This window comes from Excalfactoria chinensis, chromosome 3, assembly GCF_039878825.1.
Source record: "Excalfactoria chinensis isolate bCotChi1 chromosome 3, bCotChi1.hap2, whole genome shotgun sequence".
Classification (NCBI taxonomy): Eukaryota; Metazoa; Chordata; class Aves; order Galliformes; family Phasianidae; genus Excalfactoria; species Excalfactoria chinensis.
Window position 1 is genome coordinate 66,951,703 of NC_092827.1, and position 22,364 is coordinate 66,974,066.

At 43.1% G+C, this 22,364-nt stretch overlaps 1 protein-coding gene across 1 annotated transcript; it reads left to right on the plus strand.

Moving 5' to 3' along the window:
- Positions 1 to 1,213: 1,213 nt before the first annotated feature.
- On the plus strand, positions 1,214 to 20,944 carry C3H1orf198 (chromosome 3 C1orf198 homolog). The gene is made up of 4 exons (XM_072333524.1): positions 1,214 to 1,676; positions 8,545 to 8,595; positions 16,234 to 16,782; positions 18,487 to 20,944. Exons 1-4 carry the CDS (start codon positions 1,329 to 1,331, stop codon positions 18,541 to 18,543), a joined length of 1,005 nt encoding a protein of 334 aa, XP_072189625.1. The 5' UTR covers positions 1,214 to 1,328; the 3' UTR covers positions 18,544 to 20,944.
- Positions 20,945 to 22,364: the final 1,420 nt, after the last annotated feature.

Below are 22,364 nucleotides of genomic sequence, written 5' to 3' on the forward strand. Positions count from 1 at the left end.
CAGCGATCGTGAGAAGATAATCTGGAAATAAAACCAAACAAATGACGTATTCAGGGTTAGCTTCTCGGTGAGTAAATGTCAGAAACACAACAGTACGTGAGTTTTCCTTTCCATTGGTGGTGGCAATTGGCAAAAGATCCCAACAGGTTGACAGCATTGAAGGAGCACACTGTCTGGTGTGGGTATGGTGCCTGTTGCACCTGCGTGTGTGTGTGTGTGTGTGTGTGTAGATGTGTTCCAAAGGGGTGGTTCTCTGGGCAGTACGTGTGACTAAGAAAGTGAGCTCGAGTCAAACAATGCTCTCAAACAAGTTTGACAAACAGAGCAGGATTATATAACTGGACTGGCATGTGGTGACTGGGAGAGCTGTAATTACCTCTTAAGAACTAGAGATGTGGAGAAATGTAATTATCGTTTTCCATCCCCTTCTGTGTCATCAGACAACTGGTCTAGCCATCTCATTTGAGCTCTTAAGTGGGAGCTGCTAACATACTGTAGGCCCAGCCCTTTATCTATTCATGTTAGAGAAAGTTTTGAGGGGAAAAAATAGACTGAGTAATTAAAACCTATTGATCTCCTAATATTTGTGACACTTCAGAATAGAGTATGAAGATCGTAAAAGGGCTTGTGCAACTAGAAAGGATAAAAGACCAAACCAATTTAGCTGCAGGCATATGCAACACAAGATCTGCCTTGTAATTACAGTACTAGGAAAAACAGATTCAGAGCAAAGAATTGAGGTTGCAGAGAACTGTGCTCTTGCTGCAAGCTCGTCGTCGTGCTGGCAGCAGCTTTCAGAAGATCGCTGCAGTTGGGTAGTAATGAATGTTTTTTAAGATGCTGGTTTTGCGCTTGCACTCTTGTTCTGGCTTATAAACTCAGGAGCTGTAGTTGTCAGAAACAACTCCTAATGTTAAGGAAGAGGCCGGCGGGGTGCGGGAACTCGGATGGCAGGTGGCAGCCTGGCTTCCTTCCTCTCCTTCACGGGGTAAAAAGTACGGTTGTGAGGGAGACAGTACAGCTCTGAGCGCAGAGAACGATCGCCCGCAGCTCTCCCCTCGGCCGGCCGGGAGGAGCCCGGCAGAGACCGGCCACGAGGGGCTGCAAGGAGGGCGCTGGAGCCGGGCGCCGGGAGGGGCTGCTGCGGGCGCTGGGCGGGTGGGAGGCGGGTTGGGGGCGGTGGCCACTTTTATAGAGAGCGAGGGGAGGCGGCGTCTGCAGGAGCGGAGCGAGGAAGGGAAGGGACGGGAGGAGGAGGAGGCGGATCCCGCTCCGCCGTACAGTGCGGCCGGTTTGGTGCGCGCGGGGCCGGCGCCGGCGGGGCGGCCATGGCTTCGATGGCGGCGGCGATCGCCGCCTCCCGCACGGCGGTGATGAACGGCAACCGGCCTCTGGACGAGCGGGAGCGCAAGCGGTTCAGCTACTTCTCCTCGCTGAGCCCCATGGCGCGCAAGATCATGGCGGAGAAGGAGCGGATCCGCGAGCGCTACGGGCCCGAATGGGAGCGGCTGCCGCCCCGCCAGCAGGACGAGATCATCGACAAGTGCCTGGTGGAGCCGCACATCCAGGCCCGCTACGCCGCGCACCGCGGCACCGCCCGCCCGCCCGCGGCGCCCGCCTCCTACCCCAGCCTGCGCCTCAACACGGGCCAGAAGGTGGTGCGCTTCGGAGACGAGGTACCGAGCGGAGCCGCGCCCTGCGCCGGCCGCCCGTCCGCGCTCCGTGGGCGCGGCCCGTCCGTTCTCTGAGGGGGGTCCGCCATGGCGGGGCCTGCGGGAGGGGGTGAGCGGGCGGTGGGCCCTTCTGGTCGGCAAACGGGGCTCGGTGGCGTGTCTCGGTTGCGCGGAGGAACGGGCACTCGTGGTCCCTGACAGCCGAGGGACTGATGGATGGAGAGCGTATGCAGGAGGGCGGGATGGCGTACTGCGTTCGGTGAGACCGTAAAAACAGGAAAGGCGGCGTACCGAGGCGTGCGTGGGAGAAGCGGGAGGGATCCCGATGCGGGATTCCTAAAGCAGAGGCTCAGTGAGGAGGCCGCTGTCAGCGCTCCCGGTCCTACAGTGCCGAAGGCCGTGCACAGCCCCTCGCTGGGCTCGGACCGCACGGAATGTGCCCCCTGTGTTAAACCTCTTCCTCTCTGCTCCTAATTTCAGGCTCTGCTAAAAATAAAACGTTGAAGACATTCCAGCTGTTGGTATTTTTGACGCCTTAAAGTAAATAAATAAATAAGCACAGTCGTTCCCATGTTACCTGCCAAGAAAAACAAGGGCGTGGAAAGAGTAGATGACCAAAAATATGTAGATGTTAGAGCTTCTGAGGGTCCCCTGTCTAGTGGAGAAGGGCGGCAGGCCTGCCAGAGTCCCTGCAGTGGGATTTGTAAGAGGTGTGTGAAGCATCGAGGCTCCTGCCTGGCTTTGTGGTTCCTGTGGCAGAAAGGAACGGCACCACATTGCACACACATCCTATCTACAAGCCATACAAGGTGTGTTCAAGCTTAGTTTTATGTAGTCAGTGATAGCAGGAGTTCTGTGTGTCCTCTAGTAATAAGCTGTTGCTACTGGTGGAAAGGAGTGTAAAGACGCAGGCAGAAATCTTGTTGTATGAGCAGTCCTTGAAACCTAGACTTGAAGTTATTTCTGAAAGGATTTGGGTGAATGACTGTGGAAACAGTGTGTTCGGCGTTCCTGGTCTCAGACAGCTCTGCTGGGCTTTCTGCTTTGAATTATGTGGATCCAGAATGGACGAAGGCATGTTGTAGGTGGTTGTGCTGCACCATATGGAAACGATCATTTTCTGTTCATCCGCATTACAGCTAGAGCGTCCATCTGAAACTTTTGCACACCATTGTCTTTTTCCTTCTGCCCCCAAATGCAGCTGTAATACAGCGTTGTTCTTAGCTGCTGTACAGCCTCTAACTGATGAAGGCATGGAATACAAAGTGTTTAATTTTGGAAGCATCTGCCTCAACTGACTTCCTCCTTGACTTCCAAGCTGAAGTCGTGTAAAATGCTTCTTTGAAGAAGAGAGGTTCCACGTGTCTTGGCATTCTGCATTTCCATTTTAGTTCTTCCAACCGCACTGTTGAGCCTTGGAGCTTTTCCTGGCACCTCATCTGATAGCTTCCTCTCCCTCCGCTCCCTCTCTGGCATTCAGCCTGATTCTTGGACATCTGCCCTGGCTCGCTAATCTCTCCCTCCTTGTCCTGCTATTACAGAGCCACTGCAGCCACTCTTGCCATTTCGGTTCGACTTTCCAGGCTTGCATATGCTTTGCCTACAGAGCTTTGTTACAGTGCTGCCTTCAGACCTGACAGCTTATTGAGCTGTGCTGCTGTTGCCTGTGTAAGATGTAGCTGCTGTATTTGGTGCAGTCGTGGTTAGATTGGTCCTGGCAAGGACACTGAGAGTGGCCTCCATAAGTCTGCGTACCCCCAAATCTCTAATTGGTATTGCAGTTCTTTCGGTGTGAGTGTGCTGTCCTGGCAGTGTTCTTGTTGACACCTGCGATGTAAGCATCACATTTGCATCCAGTGGAGCATAGCTCAGCCCTTACGTTAACTGATGCTGAACTCTGTAGCGATCTACCTGTGCTTGCTTAAGCATAGGAAGTTCATGTCTTTCTCTTTATGTTCTGTAGAGGACCTGGGAGAAAGCAGAATAAGGATGATGCTGAACGTACTGATTCACCCATCCAGAGCCCTCACCGCTTCCTTTTCCCTTTAATGTGTGTGGCTGTTTCAGTAAGCTGGTACAGAGCATATATTTAGTAGTTTCACAGCTCTGGGCAGGTGGTTCTCTTTCTCCTCCCATTTTTTTCCCCGTGCATCTTCTAACACCAAACCGACTTGCTGAACTTTTTGTGCAAGTTCTCAAAGCACAAGTGCTTCTCAAAACATCTTTCAGTATGTTACCTGCGTGGGAAGGCTCTAACAGAAAATAGATGTGCAGTAACAGGACCGCAGCACGCTGCAGCCACGGTCTGCCCATATCATAGTGCTGGAGTGCTGCAGCACCACGTGTGACTCCTGGCAAGTGCCTCGAGTCACCTGAGTGCCACTAGCCAAGGGCTTTTGGACTCTGCAACCTTCAAGAAGAGATCTGTGTTCCTTAACAAGGTTCCAGCTAGTGGAAAGCAATTGAGCAGAGAGAAATCTGGAAACAGAATTTGGAACTGAATAAAAAGGGGCTATTTTTAAAAAGCACCTTATATTACACGCTACCTTTTGGGTGAGTACAGTGGAAAAACAGCAGTGTGAAAAAAAAAAACTATCATCTTTTATTGCTGCAGTGGGCAGCAACATCTGACTTGATGTTAGTTGATACCCTTTTAGTTCAGTGAAAAACAGTTGAGATATTTAGCTTGCAACAAGTTTTATGTTGTCTCCTAATGGTGCTCTTTTTTCCCCACAAGCGTATGACATGCACACACACAAGCGTGTGAACCTAATGAGGTCTAACAAGGCCAAATGCAGTATACTGCGTTTGGGTCGGGGCAGTCCCAGGTAAGAATACAGACTGGGAGAGGAACTCACTGAGAGCAGCCCTGTGGAGAAAGATTTGGTCCTAGAGGATAAAAAGCCGAATGTGAGCCAGCAGTGTGCTCTTGCAGCCTGGAAGGTTGACAGTATCCTGGGCTGCATTACAACAAGGGTGGCCAGCAGGGAGAGGGAGGTGATTGTCCTTCTCTGCTCTGCCCTTGTGGAGCCCCAGCTGGAGTACTGCATCCAGGTTGGGGCCCCCAGCATGGGAAAGATGTATGTAGAACTTTTGGAGAAGTCCAGAGGAGGGCCACAAAGATGTTCAGAGGGCTGGAGCACCTCTGCTATGAAAGAAGGCTGAGAGAGCTGGGGGTTTGGGGGGGATATTGAGTATTTGACAGGCAATCACAATAATGAATTTTTTTATTGAATAAAGTACCATGTGATTTAGAAAATGCTGAGCAGTTTATGTGGAGGAAAGATGGGTAAGGGAATTTTTTAGCTTCATCCATCATCTTTTGGAAGGGAAGCTACCTGAAGGTGGATACGATATGTATTTTGCTTTGCCTTAAGAACTTTGAAGCCAAGCCAAAGAATTGACCCTTTTATCTCCTACTTATAAATGCTTTGAAGCAGCAAATGTTTAATATATCAATAGCTCTAATGTCAGGCCTGCTATAGATTTGTGCTTTTAAAAAATAAAAAATGCACTGTGGTTTGGAGTGCAGCTAAACCACAATAACCAGCAAGTCCTGTTCTGACAATGCTTCTGAAATGCATTTGCCAGCACAGAAATCCATTTGTTGGTAGTTTTGTGATGGCACAGTCACTGTTAGCTGCTGTGAGCAATGCTTCTGTCAGATAGGCAGAACCTTTCTCCCACTGTCCTTCCTTTTGAAGCCCTGATGCTGTTTGGCAACAAGCTGGCTACGTGTGGCAGGCATAGTTTGTGATTCTTTTTAACAGAATCAAAGGATTCTACGATTAATACATTCTGCAGCTGGTTCTTGAAGTGTATGACCAGATTTGTGTCACTCTCTCCCCATACCCCCAACTCCTTCTTTTTTTCTCTCTTTTCTTTCTTTTTTTAAGTCGTGAAATATGTTTTATGAGGCTCACTTTCTTACAAAAAGGTTCTTGAACGCTGGGGAACAGAAGTTTATTTGTTTGCCTTCTTTCTGGATGAAAGCTTTGTTGTGTGGTGAAAACAAAAGCTGATCAGATATGGATCTCCTCTAATCTGTGTTGATGATAAGAAGCCTCAAAGCTGCTTTCTTGTTTTAAATCTCACTCATCATTTCCTTTTGTGAATCTTAAAACTGTTTGGTTTTTGCTTCTGTTTTCTTCAGTCATGTAAGAACTTGTTTATTTTGGCAAAAACAAAGTTCTTCCTCAGATTTTGTTGGTGACTAACGTGAATCAGGAGCATCGGGCAGAAAACAGCTGAACTTTGTTATTCTCCTGCTGCTCCCTTGGTTCTCTCCATGTCCTCTGAGAACCAAGAAGTGAAGGCCACAAACTTCCCTTCTGTGACAATGGGCAGAACCTGGTAACTGTCTTATCTTCAAGTACACTTCATCTATTTTAGCTTGCTGCACCCTGCATACTACCAGTACAAGTTTTTCTTTTGCTATTTTCCACTGGAAATGTCAGATAGTGAATAGTTTATTTAAACCACCTGCACAGATGGCCAACCTGTAACCTGTCTTATTGTTGGGATCAGTCTCGTATTAAGTTCTTCAGCTAGTAATCCTTGTGAGCTATGAGAAACTGTCCCGGCTGCCATTGCAAATGAGTTAGCCAGAGCCTTGTGACAAGAAGTCACTTAAATCAACAAGAACCTCCTGAGGTAAAATCCACTGATGATTCTGCTTTCATATCTGGAGGTTTAAGGCACTCTGACAGCATGTGGGAGTTTGCTGGACTTCGCTTCTGTTTTTTAATGCTATGGCTGATGTCCAGTACTAGTTTGTGCAGACAGAAGAGCTGTAGTCCTGTAGTCAAACTGTGTGACTTAATGCAGTGGCTGGGCCCACAAAAGGCACTTTCTAACCTCTGTTGCCACCTGAGTGAGCTGTGATGCCTGTCATATGTCCATGAGAAACGGGGTTCCAACTTTGCCAGTTTCAAATGCAAAAGGTACAGTCTGAAAATGGCTTTGAAATAATTTGACAGCTCACCAGCTTCAAGGCATCCCATCTAATGCCTCGTATGGCTTTTGTGTGGTCAGCAGCACCCCACTGTTAGAAGTCAGAACAGATAGTAATAACAGACTTACTCTGTTTCCCTTAAATGGTAATAAATAAAAGCAACCATAGACAAGTGTGTCTAGTATTACATTTGTGTTCTGGGCAATAACTTCCTGTGCCAAGCTACCTTTTTGGTCAGAACACGTGTTCCAGCAGAGCCCAGGCTTTTCCTTTCAGGTGGAAGAAGCCTTTAGGTTGTTTAATTTTCAAAATGATTTTCATCCATCCTCACCTTAGATACTTAGATATTAGCCAGTAAAGAATTAGTTAGGAGAATCTTGCTTCCATATCCTCATAAAGGAGTGTGGGATTACTTTCATATACCTCAAATACTGTACAATTCACAGGTGAGAACCAGTTGGGGACTGACATGTTTCCGCATTAAGGAGTTGGACATTTCTAATGGTAATTTTCATAGCCTTTGGCCAGTAGAATTTCACTGGGCTGAAATGAGAGGTGGCAGAGCAAGAGAATGCTGTCAGATGTCTCTGGGAAACGCATTTCCATAAAGGCAGAGATCAAAAATATGAAGAAAAGGGCAGTCGTGGTAAGGTGGGGGATTCCTGTGCAGTAGTTAGCTTAAATCATATTTCACTGTTATTACTTTAGAAGCAGGAGTGTGATGCAAGCACTTCTGGTATTGTCCTGTCATCTCTTTTGTAGTGCATAGTTTCTCCAGGCCTTCATCCATCCATCCATCCATCCATCCATCCATCCATCCATCCATCCATCCATCCATCCATCCATCCATCCATCCATCCATCCATCATTCCTGCTCCTGTTTTTCCCCTGACTTACTGTGGTGGCAAAGCAACGTTATACTTGGCATAGAGGGTGCAACTTGTTAGCTTTACCAGCTCATGCTGGTAAAATGTAAAAATAAGAACTGAAAGTGCAGTGATTTTATTGCAAGTTATGTAGAGACGTGAACTATGTAGTAGATTTGTTTATTTGTCATCCCTTCCTTCTCAGTGTGGATTGTGTGTCTTTTTGGAGGCCAAGCTATGCATGAAGAGACTACCTAAATTTCTCATTGGGGTTCTTTTCTTTTTTCTTCTATGATTGATACTGACCTTCTGTTAGTAATAAAAGTGAAATATAGTAATAATTGAAAACAGCAGAGTTCAGTCAGAACACAGCCATGCACAGCAGTTGATACATTCTGCACCAGTCTTTCTGCATGACATATGACTGGAGTCTTTGGTAAGCTGTGAGACCTTGCAGTGCATTCCCAGAATGGTACTGCTTAGATTCAGATTGGGATTTTACTCCTGCATAAAAAGCACCAAATACTTATTTCAAGCTGATTGTCTTCGAAGTGCATAATGCTGGGTTTTGTTGGATTCAGGATTCAGCTGTGGCTTGTGCTGATAGGTGTGCAGCTCTTTTGCTGCCTGGTTGCACACGTGCTCTTCAGTCCGTGGGGCGGAAGAAATGGAACTTTATTTCCCTAAGGCCCCAGCTCCTCTAGTAATATTCTTGTGTGTTGCTAGCAGCTATCAAGGACTGTAGGTAGTAGAAAACTGGAGATTTTAAAGCAATTTGTAGAGAAGACGTTTCAGGAAGTTTAGGCCAAGTTAAATCTTCATATAATTTATAGGTTAAATAGGAATACTGTTTGGTAATCCTTCCCTTAAAGAACTTGCTTTCAGTCAGTCTTAATATGTAATCAGTGACATGTAGAAGTAGAGCTCTCACTTTTTAACTACTTCTTTGGTCGCGGTTATACTTCCAGCAGTGCAATATAATGTTATCTGAATGATGCTCTATGTAGGTAAAGCTGTTCTGATTTTTAATCGTTCTTGACTTTTATTTCAGGATATAACTTGGCAAGATGAGCACTCAGCTCCATTCTCCTGGGAAACAAAGGTAAATATGCGTCACTTTTATTTTTAATGTTGGATCGTCATTCGATGCTGCTCCTTCTGCTTTTCAGTTATATTTTGACACTTGATAGGCAATGGTGCCTTTGTTCTATGAGAGCTGTGTACAGTGACCATACCGCAAATGAAACAGAGCTGGTATACTTCGGTTTACATCAGCAGAAACACAAAGTGTACTTTGTGAACCAGTGTTCCTACTTCAAGTGCAGGTGTAAAACCTGATTCATTCCAAATTATTTGGTTCTTTCACCGTTGAGTTTTCAAAACAATTTTCCATGTTTATCGAGGACAGGAAATAAATGTATATCAGTTATCGTGTAAGCATAGTTACATTCTGCTTTTGGAGGCAGGAGAAAAGTAGTCAGGGAATGGGGTGAGAAAGGTACAAATAAGCTCCATTGCTGGTTTTTTTTTTAGTTACTGTTATTTCTTGAAGTCTGTCTTATGCTTCATCTTTTTGTTGTGTATTAGAGTGTAATGAATCTTGTTTACCTGGGAAGCTTGTTAGTGCTATGCTGGAATCATTGTGTTCTTCTCCTCTGTCCCTGATATTTTGTTAAAGCATTATTTACAATGGGATTCTCTTCAAGGCTAAAACGGAGTTGCTGTTTTTGTGAACCTGTGGTGTAAGAAAATACAATTGTACCATGTTTCTGTTGGGAAAAACCTGTCTCGTTGCATTTCTCAATGGGATATGACTACCATGGTCATTTCATCATATTTCAGACTTTTTGTTTTCGGGATTTATCTGCCAGAGAAAGCTGCTTTTCTCCCACCTTCATCTTTTTTTTTGCCCTTGAACTATGTAGATATCATGCATGAGCTTATGGATATAATCTCAGCTTGATGCAGAGTAATTATCTGGAAATGCCAGTGGATACTAAATTAATCCATTTGACCTAACCCTCGAGTTGTTGTCAGCTTTCCTTGTTCAAGGTCACTGCCTCTAACTAGCAGCCCATCTGTGCTCGGCAGATGTAGATTAACCTATAACTTGATGTGGCTCCTGGATCCCTGCAGCCCACACTGCTGTGGTTTAGCAGAAACCAGCTTGCTCAGTCAAGCCCTCCTGTCTTTCAGGACCCTTGGAAAAAGAAGCCACTGACTTTTAGGATAACACCAGAGAGGCTTGTAGTATGAGAGCACTTGGATGGAGCTGTCAAGAATAGTTGTCCTTCTGGTGTCTCAGAATAAAGGTCTTCAGTGGATCAGTGTTCCAGGTTCATGCCTTTCTGTAACGTGGAGAATTGCAGGATGACATGGAAACACTCCTCTACTCCTCTGACTGCTGAAGAAAAGTGAAACAGAGGAGGCTGAGATATGAGTTTGTCTCAGCTAAGCTGTGCTTCTCTGTTTCCCCCTCCCTCCTTGCTGTGCTTCAGCTGCAGGGTGAAAAGTCAAATGACCTTTTTCCTTGAGCAAAACTCTGGGGAATCCATTTCAGACTGCTTTCATGGCATGTGGGTTGGTTGCTTTGTGTGGGTTCCTCCTTTTGTTTTCTTTACAGTGCCTCGTCGTATTGTGTCAGATTTCCAGCCCAACCCTTCAGCTGCTGAGTCTTCTGGTTATTAAAGGCTGATGTCTTGCTTCATGCTTACTCTTTGATCTCTTCCCTAACCAGTACTTCAGCAAGAAAATGTTGGAATGCAATTTCTCCACGAGTTACTGGCTGAATAGAAAATCCCCTTGCCCAATCAGTCCAGCCCGGGGAAACAGTGAAGAAACCTGAATGGGCCGTTGCAATGTTGTAAAGCATGTTTGGTGTCTTGTGTGCCACATCTGTTCCCACTCTTATTTTAGGCTATCAGCCTCTTTCTGTTTCATTAGCTTTCCCTCATGGTGGGCTATTCTTTCTGTACAGTTTGTTTTTTTTTCCTTATCTCCTGTTCATGAAGAGTTTTTTGTTTCCTTCTGTGTTGTTTGTTTTTTACACATCGCTGCTGTTACAACAGAGTACCTTCATTCTTCTGTAGCTTTGGATGAATGAGCTTTGGCTTTCATGTACAAGAAAATGCAACAACCTACTTTTGCAGAGAAGGAGGAAAGAGATTTAAGTCAGTAAAGCCAATAGACATTTTCTTTTATTTTAACACTTAGTCTGTAAGAAAAAATACGAAGTAGCAAAATCAGTAGTTGTTTGAAGGACAGCCGTATTTGGACAACTGAGGAGGTGGAGGGAACAGCAGAGAAATGGCAAGGCTGTGTTTTCTGCAAGTTGGAGCTGTTGCAGCGGTGACAGTATTGCTCCCAGCTGATTAGGCATGGACACATTTTTCTTAACAGTAGCTAATGGAACGAATCCCCGAGTTTCATGGCTGTTGCACTTGCCATTAAAATACTATAATAAATTGCTTTCATTTTGGATGGAATGTCCAGATTTGATGACCTCCCTTCTGTCTGAAGTAAATTTCGTGTTCTCATTTTAAACACAAGTATGAGATAAGGGTTAAGTTGCTCATAACGTGTCAGATACACCCATGAAGGTTTCCACCGCTGAAGCTGCAAATGAAGCAGGAACGCGATGTGAATGTTTGAGCTAGCAGTTAGGCATCATGTCAATGATCTAATATTTTTAGTGGAAAACCATAGCACTTCTGACAAGGATTATTACTGGAGAAGGAACACGTTCTCATGGCGCTGCAAATAAACTGACATTTTAGAACGAGAGGCTGACTTGGATGGAGTGATTTGGTTCACGGGTGGAGCCCTTATGAATATAACACATGCAATGTGGGTTACTCTTTTTTTTTTTCAGCTGGGTCCGAAGCCAGGTTTGTGAATTTAGGGCATTCTATTTATGGCTAAAGGTTTAAGTGAGATGAAAGCTGACATTTTGGCTGAGTTTAGCCTTTGAGGTTTCTTGGTCTGTTTGATGTAAAAATGGAGTGAAACAGCATGGATTTCAAGATATAAATGGAAAACAGGAATCATGCCTGGTTTTGGAAATACAGCTTTGTTTTGTTTCTAACGAGCAGAAAATATAATCTGGCTGCCACCTTGGTTAACACATTGAATGCGCAGAGCAGCATGGGGACAACTTGGGGAACCTATTTCTAATCCACACTGTTAACTAAAATAAGTTTAATTCCAGGTGTTTAAAACAAACTCTCGCACATCAGAAAACTGTTTGTCTTGCTACAGCTAGAATAGTTGTGAAAGCAGCTTCGGAGAGTCCTTTTTGTAGGGGTTTACTTTTTCTTCCTCCAGCTCTCCTCTGTGCTACTTTTTATGCTACTTAGGATATTTTCCCCTCCTTCCACAATAGCCTGATATTAGAAACAATTTTCAACTTACAGTTGTTGTTTTGGTATAAGTGGCAATACTTTCTTGGAAGGAAAGAAGAGGGATGCCTGAGATTTTGTCTTTTTCCTTCCCCTTTTTGGTCTAGATTACAGATCTATAAAAATCAGTGCCGTAAAACTGCTACTGAGTACTAGTTCTTGAGCAAAAGAAATAAACTGTGATAATTGTAGCTGTGTTCAAGATTTATTTTAATCTGCATGGCCTGGTGTTAGCTAAGGATTCGGTTACCTGCATCAATCTTTGGACAGCTGTTTTTGAGCATAAAACCAGGCACGTGCCAAACACTGATACAAAGAGTTTGCTCAGGCTCACCAGTAAAGGAGACAAACTTGTGTCCGGAACCAGACTACTGTTCTTATCACCAAATAGTGGATAATGAAGTTTCCTCTGAAGCTACACGCTGTGCCTCTTTCATGTTGTCTTTTGGTATGGTTTAAAATTACTTAGACTGTTTTTGTATGCTCTATTTTTATCATTGTGATTGGACTCTGCTGACCTAAGGATTTCTTTCTCAAAGGGTCTCTGAAAAGATCCTGAAAACACCCACAGGAAACAAAGCAAAAAATGGCAACAAGTTGGTGTCCGTGTTTATTCTGATTTTGTCTGTTCAGCAAACCAAAGTCATTTTCTAAATCCTTTTCAACTTGGCTTTCTTATCTCTGCATATATATCAGGCTTTGCTTAAAACGAGTTGCTTTTGACAGTGTTTCTACAGTCTTTGTCTCAACAATTTAGATTTTTCAGGCTGCCAAGCAAAACAGTTTGTTTTGGCTGTGTTTGCGTGTCTGTTGAGTAAAATACTACACATTCCTGATGAGTGAATAAGATGCTTAAAAAAAAAAGTTCCTGAGTTTTTGCGGTCATTTGTTTTTAAGATAGATTTATGACTTCAAACCTGATTCCATTAATCGTTAGGTTCTTAAAGTGTGTGTTGCCTGTCTTATAGAATACGTTGTTTCCCACAAGCACCTGCAGATAGGAGTATGATTGGATAACTTATCTCTGCTTCCTGAGGGATACTGAGGTGAGGTCTAAATCATTTTAATAGATCAAAATGATAAATATCCTAATATGGCCTTTTTAAGGAAAGAGGGAGACATAGCTTCCTAAAAACCTGTTTTACGTATTGCTTCTCTTTTATCTATCTATTGGGCAGAAAGGTAAGCCAAGGTGTAGGCATCCTTTACTCTAACCCTTGCAAAGGAATTTGATAACACAGTAATTGCATTTTAGGTTTCTACACTGAGGGCTTCTCACATGGTTCTTCTCTGTCTCCGTATGAATTTATCTGCTGCTCTGCTTTGTGATTTTTTTGTTTCTTTCAGTATTACAGTACCGATTTTGCATATTAATATTAATATTAATATTAATATTGCATATTAATCACTTTCTTTCATCACCAACGTTTCTCAGCGGTTCAGGTACCTTAAATAACCTTTAAAGTCAAATAGAAACAGTAAGTGTTTCAGGGAAAACAGGGCTTGCAACTTGTCACCCTCAGTGGTGCACTGAGTAGAGTATTGGAGATACTGACCAAGAAAGGTGAGCTTAGTAGCTCTTTTATATTTCCAAGCTAGATAAACTAGATTCAGCTTAACTTAGACAAAGCATCTATACAGTGAACTGATTTAATGAATATTCAGAAACTTTCTTCACCACTTAAAAGGTGAAAATCTCCAAGAATTGAGAGCAGAATTTCAAGAGCTGCTTCCAAACTGAGGAGCAGGCGTTTTTTCTTCTCTAATCAAGATCCTATTTTTTGTCAGATTTTAATCTCAGTGCTTCAGCTACTCAAACTGTAGTCTTGCTTTGGTATATTATTATATATTGAGCATTAGGACTGCTTCATCCACAGCCCTATGACAATTCAAAATGTGTGCAACTCCTTTCCCCGCCTCATGTTCTCCATTGTAAAAGGACAAAGAGTGTGTCCTCTCTGGGTTGGAAAGGTTAAAAGTGCCTGAAGTTCTGCTGCAGGGTCACGCTCTTACCTGCACCAGCAGGAGCCTGCTGCTTCTAAACCAGAGCTCTGGGTTGACATTAGGGCCTTTGTGAAAGAAAATCAAACGTGACCACAGGAAGTGACTTTTGGACCACAACATGAGAAGTTTTAAGGAAACCTGACATTATTTTGTGTGTCTCGGTGCTACTGAAATGTGAAGTTATCATGTTGGTTTTTCTTCTTTCTAATTTGTGTTTCCCAGCTTCTCTTCTATCGGTGTTTTGCCCAGATTTTGTTTCCAGCGTCTATCTAGCGGACACAGGGCTGGGGTGGCCTCTCTCTGCTCTGGGCACTGACCGTCTTTCTCACTTGAGCTGAGGTAGGAAAGGATCATTTTACTGACAGTACTCCTGCAGTGGCCTTCTGCCAGCGTCATCTCTAGTGTAAGCTCTGTGATGGGCTGAGAAGAAAAACAGCTACAGAAGGATAGGAAATAGCACTGGTTTAAGTACCTTCTCACACAGGAATTAAGTCTTCCAAGGTGCAATAAAAGCAAGATTCTTTTTTTCCCTTTTGAATATTAGGGAAAGGCACGTTCACTTTGTATTGTGGCTTGGGTTTTTTTAAGATGGGATTCTGTCATTTTTGAAGTCTTAAAGCATCTTAACTCCAGGGTGGTAGATCTCTATTCAGTAGCGTTGTCAAGTGAGCTTAGGGAAACAAATTCTATAAATTAATATAGAGAATAGCAGTGACTGAATAATCCTCAGCACCGTTGTGTTTACGCAGAATTCATCGAATGGAAAATTGGGTTTAAAATAAAAATAAAGCAGTGTGTTTATGGCCTTCATTGTTTGGTGACTCAGTACGTTTTCAATGGAAACATGGAACTTAATGCTTCCCTGCCTATAATCTCAGGAAGATACCTAATAATATATAATCAATTCTTTAGAAAGTTCAGGTGTTGAGTCATGAGTCAATTATGTGTAGCCAGCTGCTGGCCAGGTCAAAACAAATCGGCCGTATAAGCCAAAACAAATCTGGCTTCTAAATAACCAGATGCTCTGTTAACATTTGCATTTTGATGGCAAGTTCTGAATATGAAATATGAGGTGTGCAAATCCTGAATCTGAAGTCCCTTTGAGCTGAACGTGTACAATAGTGCAAAACTTGGCATCAAAGACCGCTATTAAAACAGTATGCAATTTGGACTTCTTTTAACCTTAATTCTACGGATGCTATTGCAGTTTGGTACAGGAGAGTCCCACAATGAGGTAAAATTGGAAAAACTTAACAAATTAGTAATGAACTTCAGATGTATCAACATCTACTGTTTGAAATGTCCTATATGATTTTTGCTAACTAGTCAACAACAGCGTAGCATTAGCTGAAAATGCACTGGCTTTTGTTGTTGTTGTTTGTTTTTTCCTGTAATGTTCCATGTACAATAACACTTGAACGTTCCTTAGAGTGAAGTAAGGCTTAACTTTTACTGGCCTAAAGGCTATCAAGCTGACAGCCAAGAGTGCTGACATGGTGGTAAGCCAAATGAACGTTTCGTAGCACTGTTCACCCTTGGGTGGCTTTTTCAGGATGTGTTTCGTCCCTTAGCCATGGTCTTCATTGACTCAGAGTAATTTCTCAGAAGTGAGTGCAGCTATCCTAATTGCAAGTAAAAATCAAACCCAGCTCTGGGGTGAGTGTTGAACAGGCCCTGCTGGAGTTGTTTCTCACTTCAGAGTGGCATTAGAATTGTAAAACTACTGATTTACACACACTCATTACATCTAGTACTCTGTCTTGGAAGTAGATGGAATTAAAATGTATTGCCAACTGTATCAAAGACTGTACTGGACGACTGCCTTTTCAGCATCTTGTGGTTTCATTTGCTTAATCTTCTCTTGTAAAACATGTATAGCTTTCAGGAAGCATCCACATCTATTCTAATGTTTTAGTGCTGTTCTGAGGGACATGGTTTAGTGGGAAATATTGGTGATAGGTGGATGCTTGGACTGAATGATCTTAGAGTTCTTTTCCAATCTTGGCGATTATATGATTCTATACGCTGTCTTGGATGGGACTCGGATGGTAACTCAAATCATATTTTCAACCAAATCAATCTTTTCCCTCTGACTCCATTTCAGCAGGTCTGGGACACTTATATTTGCCTGCATTGCAGACTTCTATTAATGATTATTATGTAGCTAGAATGGTAGACATTTATGGAAAAAATTGAATGGCTTTTCTGTGATATCTGCTGCATGAGAATTGCCCAGCTACTGGTAGAAATATTATCTATATGCATCAAGCTGAGAATTTCATAAACGTGTCTTTGTGAAGGGCTTTGAAATACTTTTTCTTTCCTTTAATCCCTAACAGAGTCAAATGGAGTTCAGCATTGCATCTCTGTCCATACAAGAACAGAGTGGTGCCCAGACACAAAATGAACAGAGGCAGCCACTTAAAGCAGCACCTGGTGTCCAAGTCCCTAAATCTTCTCAGGCTAAGACCCCTGGCTCTGATGGGTTAATAACACCCAGGAAGGATGAGGAGTCCTCATTCTGGAAGATAAATGCGGAGCGCTCCAAGTTTGAAGGAGACAAGTCTGAGTTCCAGTCCTTGACCCCCAGCCAGATCAAGTCTATGGAGAAAGGAGAGAAACCCCTTCCCTCTTTTTACAGACAAGAGTCTGCTCCAAAGGAAGTGGCAAAAGCTGAGAAGCCCAGCATAACTAAACCTGAGAAGTCTGTTACCCCCAGTCTACCTTCTGTATCTCTTGAATGGGAGAAACCTCGACCCACTCAACTCCCTTCTAGTTCTCTAGATGATTTCTTTCTTCCTGACCCACCACAGGACCTGGCATCTTCTAGGACAAACAAGGAAGATACTGATGGTACTATACTTACAGATCCACAAATGCCTGGACAGGTAAAGACTGCTGTGTCCACTTTCCTTGAATGTAAAAACCGTATAACACGTTAAAATATGACAAAGTCAGTCTGGAAGATTAGAAACGAAGCATTAAAACATAGATAAGCTTGTTGGCTTTTTATCCTGCAAATTTAGGGAAGTCTATTTAACCAATGTGTCAACTGCCATTGTTTGTTTCAATATAGTATTTATTAATGTAGTAAAGTTCATAGGATAAGGGCATCATTTAAATATAACAACTGAAGCACTGACATGGCATCTATTGGCTGACTTGAGAGCAAGCTACTTAACTATTTCGGGTAGGGAACTTACTATATAAAATAAAATAAAAAAACCCTTTTTTTTTCTTGAAACAGCGAAATGCTTTTTATAAAAAGCTTAACTTGAATAGTAGGTAAATTAAAATCTGGGACTCTTTCTCGGTATATGCGGCATAGCAGTTAATGGTGAGCTTGTTTCTCAGCTGCTCTAAGCCCAGCAACCACGTTGCAGTGTTTTGTCCCAGGCAGCTGGACGGCTTTAAATGTATTTTCTCTTAAAGTCCAAAATGGAAATGGAATGAGCTCCCAGAATAGCTTCCTGAATGTGGCTTTTTTTTTTTTTCTTAAAGAAAAACAAATAACAACAAAAAAGAACCTTAAGCAGCTCAGTAGCCCATTGGATCTATTTAAAAAGCAGATGCTGATCTGTGAGAAAAGAAAAGGAACAACAGGATAGGACATGGTGAGGGAAGGAGAAGAGATACAAAGCCTAAAAACTGTGAAGTAAAGAACTGTTCTTGAAACAAAGCCGTGCAGTTCTGTTTGAAGTGCAGCACTGCGCTCAAGCCTGATGCATTACTGTACACCTTAAGCATGTCACAGAGCTTTCTCTTACCGTGTTTTCACACTGGTGATTGTTTAAATTCCAAACAAGATGATGTAAGGTCAGAAAGATGCAGGCTGAGGTAAATGTTTGAAAGCGAAGAGAGTGGCAGTACTTAAGAGAGAACATTACTTAAGCCACGTCAGTGCTTGGAGTGCCACATTTAGTTTAGGTTTTGGTGGGGTTTTCTTTCCAAAGCGAAAACATTCTTCTTCTTGAGCTTTTTACTACGAATTGTGACCGCAGTACTTCTTTCATTTTAGATAAGAGCTGTGCCACAGTTTCCTATGTCATAATGGTTTGTTCAGTATTAATTTCTTGCTGAATGCTTTCTGGCTCGCTGGAATAGTTTGAAAAGCCTGGGTTTTCTATCCATGCAGGAGCAAACCTACCATATCAAAATGTTGCAGCATGTTCTTGATAGTCAAGTAAAATGGCTTGTCAACAGAGTCTAAACCACATACTTTTCTAGAAACAACTGGCTGTCCCTGTAGCAGGCAATCCATTTGAATTAGCAGTGCCTGCATTGTTTGTTTATTTGTTTTTCATTCTCTGCAGTGCTCCCCTTATTCTGATCTTCGTGGGTTTTTCTATGGGCACAAAGTTACCTTCTGCCTGCAGACGGGAAGGATTTCTTTTCTTCCTTGGAGTTGCCTTTTTGGTCTTGTTTGCCTTTGTTTTCATGTCTGCTGTAGATTCTTAGGCATCCTAAGCAAGATGAAAGACGTGAAATACTGGCAGACAACAGCTTAAAGTTTCTTTTGTAGTTAAGTAGACAAGTGCTGAGTTTGTATTGCCATAATTAACAGTCATATCTTTTCTTTTTTCCTCTTGCAGACTAGTACAAGCAATGTTATCTTGAAGACTGGCTTTGATTTTCTAGACAACTGGTAAAAGGTGCATCAAAATAGTCCGAACCAATTTTGGGGAAGGAATGAGATACCTTTCTCTTCATTGTTAATTTACTAGTATTTTGTGTCTTTTTCTAGAAGTAACTTTCAAATTCTTAAATGTTGCCTTTGTATAAACTTTTGTAATACCGGATGCGTTTTTGGTTTTTAAACAGTGTTAGATGTGTGGTTTCATTTTGATTTATTTTTAAGATCTGTTACATTTTTAGTAGCAACTGTTTGGAGAGGATGGGAGAAGTTACCAAATAGATGTTAAAGGAAAACAAATGAGCGCCTCTGTATCTGAGAAGTGGAACCTACAGGAGCAGGTTGTTCTTTTCAATTGAAACCTTGCTAGTGTGGCCTCTAAGTCATAGCATAACACATGCAGTGGTTCCAATAAAACCCCAAGTGATTCTGTACTTCAGGTGACTTGCAAAAGCAGTATGAAAAATAAGCATACGGAGTGTGTTGACTTCTGTATCTCATGTAGTCTGGAAGTAACTTTTGTATCACTTCTTTGAAAATACTTTTCTTTCGAAGAGGGCAAAGGTATTGCCAAAATAATGGATCCAAAGAAGCACTTCTTGTACCCTACAAATCTGCTCAAATAACCAGAAGAGCGTTAGAGAAATGACCTGAGGAAAGAATTGATGTTTCTGATCTTTGGATTAAAGACTTGAACCGGGGAAGGGAAATAGGACATCACCTTATGAATGGGAGAAACTGTCTTCAGGGAATATAAGCCTAACGATTCACTGCCTCCTTGTTAGAGCATAACTCTTCTTAACAGCAGTGCTGGAAGCACAGTGCTGGTAATTGCTGCAGTGCGAATTACCTTTGTGTCAGGAAACCACTATGTTTATGGGAGGTCCTAGCAGTATGAGGCTTCTTGGTATCTATAAGCAACTTACAGTCTCAAGGACTTATCAACTTTGGTGCTTTTTTCCTCCTGGATGGGTACTTTCTCTCTTCAGCATTCAACATCTGGGTTACGTTTATTCCCAATCGCAAAGTAGCATCTCAAGGTGGCCCTCAGCGGTTCTGCGTTCGAATGATCCTTGGTGTTTAAAATGTAGAGAACAAGGTTAGCTGTCATGTGAGTCTGTTGTCTCTGAAATGCAGCATGATTTACACACTGACTCTCACTGTGTTTACCTCACCTCGAAGCCTTAATTCCCCCAACGCACAACCAGTGGGTGGTCTGCTCCAATGCCAAAGGTCTGACCTTCCCTTTACCTCAGCAATAGTCCCGTAGCATTTGTTTGGGGTAGAAGGCAAAGCACAGGGCTCTGATGGCTCATGTAGGTCCCTGCTGAAGCTGTAAGAATGTCGCCATCTCTTAAGACCTTGACAGTGCTGAGCTTCTCATGGATTTGCATTTGGTTAAATGCCAGAGGCAGTTACATGCACAGAACTGGCTGCTGCAGAGTTTTCTTCTTCCTACTCCAAGTCTGTCGCAGGAAGTGTTTGAAATGTACTGGAGGAGTCCTTGCCTCTAATTGCTGCACTGCCTGCTCTGAACAAGCATTGTGTGCTGATAGAGCATTAAAACTTACTTGCTGATCAAGGAAGATGCTGTAAGCTGCCCTCTGAGAAACAGAACCACCGAGCCCCAAACCTCCAGCTTTTCTAGAGTTTTCTTAAAAGGTTTCTTAGCTAAAGGGGCAGATTGCCACAGAGTATAAGCCATTGCATAGCCTTATGTCTAGAATTCAGAGGCTTCTAAATATCCTTCCTGAGATGTACACGTTCACAGACACAGTCTCCGCATTCAGCAGTTCACAGAATACTATCATTGTTTCTGCTGGCCTAGGCTTTGCAGCTTGCTTGTTCTTAGCTGTCCATTTTTAGGATTTCTTACAAGTATCCAGCATTAATATAGCTTAGGACAGCTTGAGCAAAAAATGATTTAGGTGTGTAATTAGTACTGACTTACACCTCCTTTTCAAAGCTGGCTAATGCTAACCCTGGGTATTGCTCCTTTCATTGACTCCAATTTTCTATGCATTCAGCTGCTGAAAAGTTTCGAATCCAGTGTGAAGATGTGTATTCTAATCTTACTTAGGGATGGGCAGATCTTAAAGCAAACTCTCATACTGTTGAGGGGGTGTTATTTCATATCTCTGCTAACTGCATTGAAACTTCTTAAAGCAGAACCTGGGCTGTCTGTCTCCTCCATTGGCTAACACTACCCTGATGATACACATTGGGACCAGCTGGTAGAACATGCTGCAGAACTTTATACTTATCCTGGTGTGTCTTTCCTGTGCTTTGACAAGAGTTGATGCTCCTTCTTTCTTTCGTATGTTTTTATTAAACATTCTTACAAAAAAATAAAAATAAAAATGTACTTGGTCACATTTTATATTAACGATGTTTTAATAAATTCACTTTACATAGAACATGTAAGGCTTTGGTACTAGTTTGTGTTTCGTCCCTTATGCCCTCCCTTCCTCAGTGCCATTTGAGGGTCTTTTGTGTGTTTCGAATTTGCCTTCAAGGCAGCGAAGAACAGTCTGATCTAGACTTTAGGAACTGAGTTCTTCAGAGCAGGGGGAAAAAAAGAAATCAATTCAGTATCTGGATTTCAGACTGGGAGTGAGGCTGTTTGGGGAAGCTGCCTTGCTTTGTTGTTTTATCTGACAGGTGGGGAATGGAGAGGACTTGAGGCTTCAACGACTAAAAGGACATTAGAAGAAAGACTCGAGAGCCAACTAAAGGGTGGTATTCCAAGTGTAATTAGGATCTGGCTTACACATCATTTTGTTCAGTCTTGTTTAAGCTCCATCTTAACTTTTAAAAGTCCATTCTAATAAGAGCAAATCCACAGCCTCTGGGAGCTGTCTGGGCAGTTAGAGTCAGCAGGTCTCATAACCGAGTACAGGCAGCATTGAAAACATGCTGTGGCTGTCTGCCTAAGGACAGCGGAGTAGTAGATTGAGTTTGTCACTGCCACAATTGCTGAGGGCTGGCAAAGGCTCGATGGCACACTTGATTCAGACAATGAGAAACTGGCTGTGTGGCTGCCATTGTGGTACCGTAACAGCTCCCAGCAGGCAGAGTCCTGTTCACTCTTCAACATTCCCCAGAGAGCTTGCAAGTCAGGAGAGGTACGAAGCCCAACTTTGTAAGCGTTATTCACAGGCAGGGCCCTGGACTTTGCTGCCCGAGTTTGCCATGACCTACTTGTCACAGTTTGTTCTTATTGCTGTGAGGTACAGATGTGGCAGAATCGAGGAGTAATTATTGGCTGAGCCTACATTTATGAGTTAGTAATGCAAGTGAAAGACTTCACAGAGCAGGTAATCCCAGTGTGCCCGATTCTTCGCAACAGGATATTTTAATTATTCCTGTTGAAAATCTGTTCCTGTCCCTTTTCACACGTGCGATTTACACCTCAACACATACTACAGCCAAGTACTTACTTCACTGTGGAGATCTGCATCTCTCTCACCTCCTGGAGTGGTGACCTGGGGCACTCCGACAGCGCTCTCTAGAGTCAGTGAGTGTGTGGTAAGAGATGATCACAAGATACGCTTGCAACCCTGGTCCCGTTCTCCATCTCCAAGAGATGCTGATCTGAGATCAGATATATTCTGTCCTAGTGGAGCAGGGAAGGAAATCTCTCAATTCATTCCTCTCCTTCAGCCCTTTTCCCTCTATGATCCTCTTCCCAGAGGCATCCTTCCCATCCTGCTCCCTGCTGTTCAAGGCAAAGTTGCCAGAGGAAAGAGAGGCCACAGTTCCTCCTGCCCCTTACCAGCAGCTTTATTTTCCTGCCCGAACGAGTGGCTTAGCCAGCTGCCAATTTATCCTTCTAAG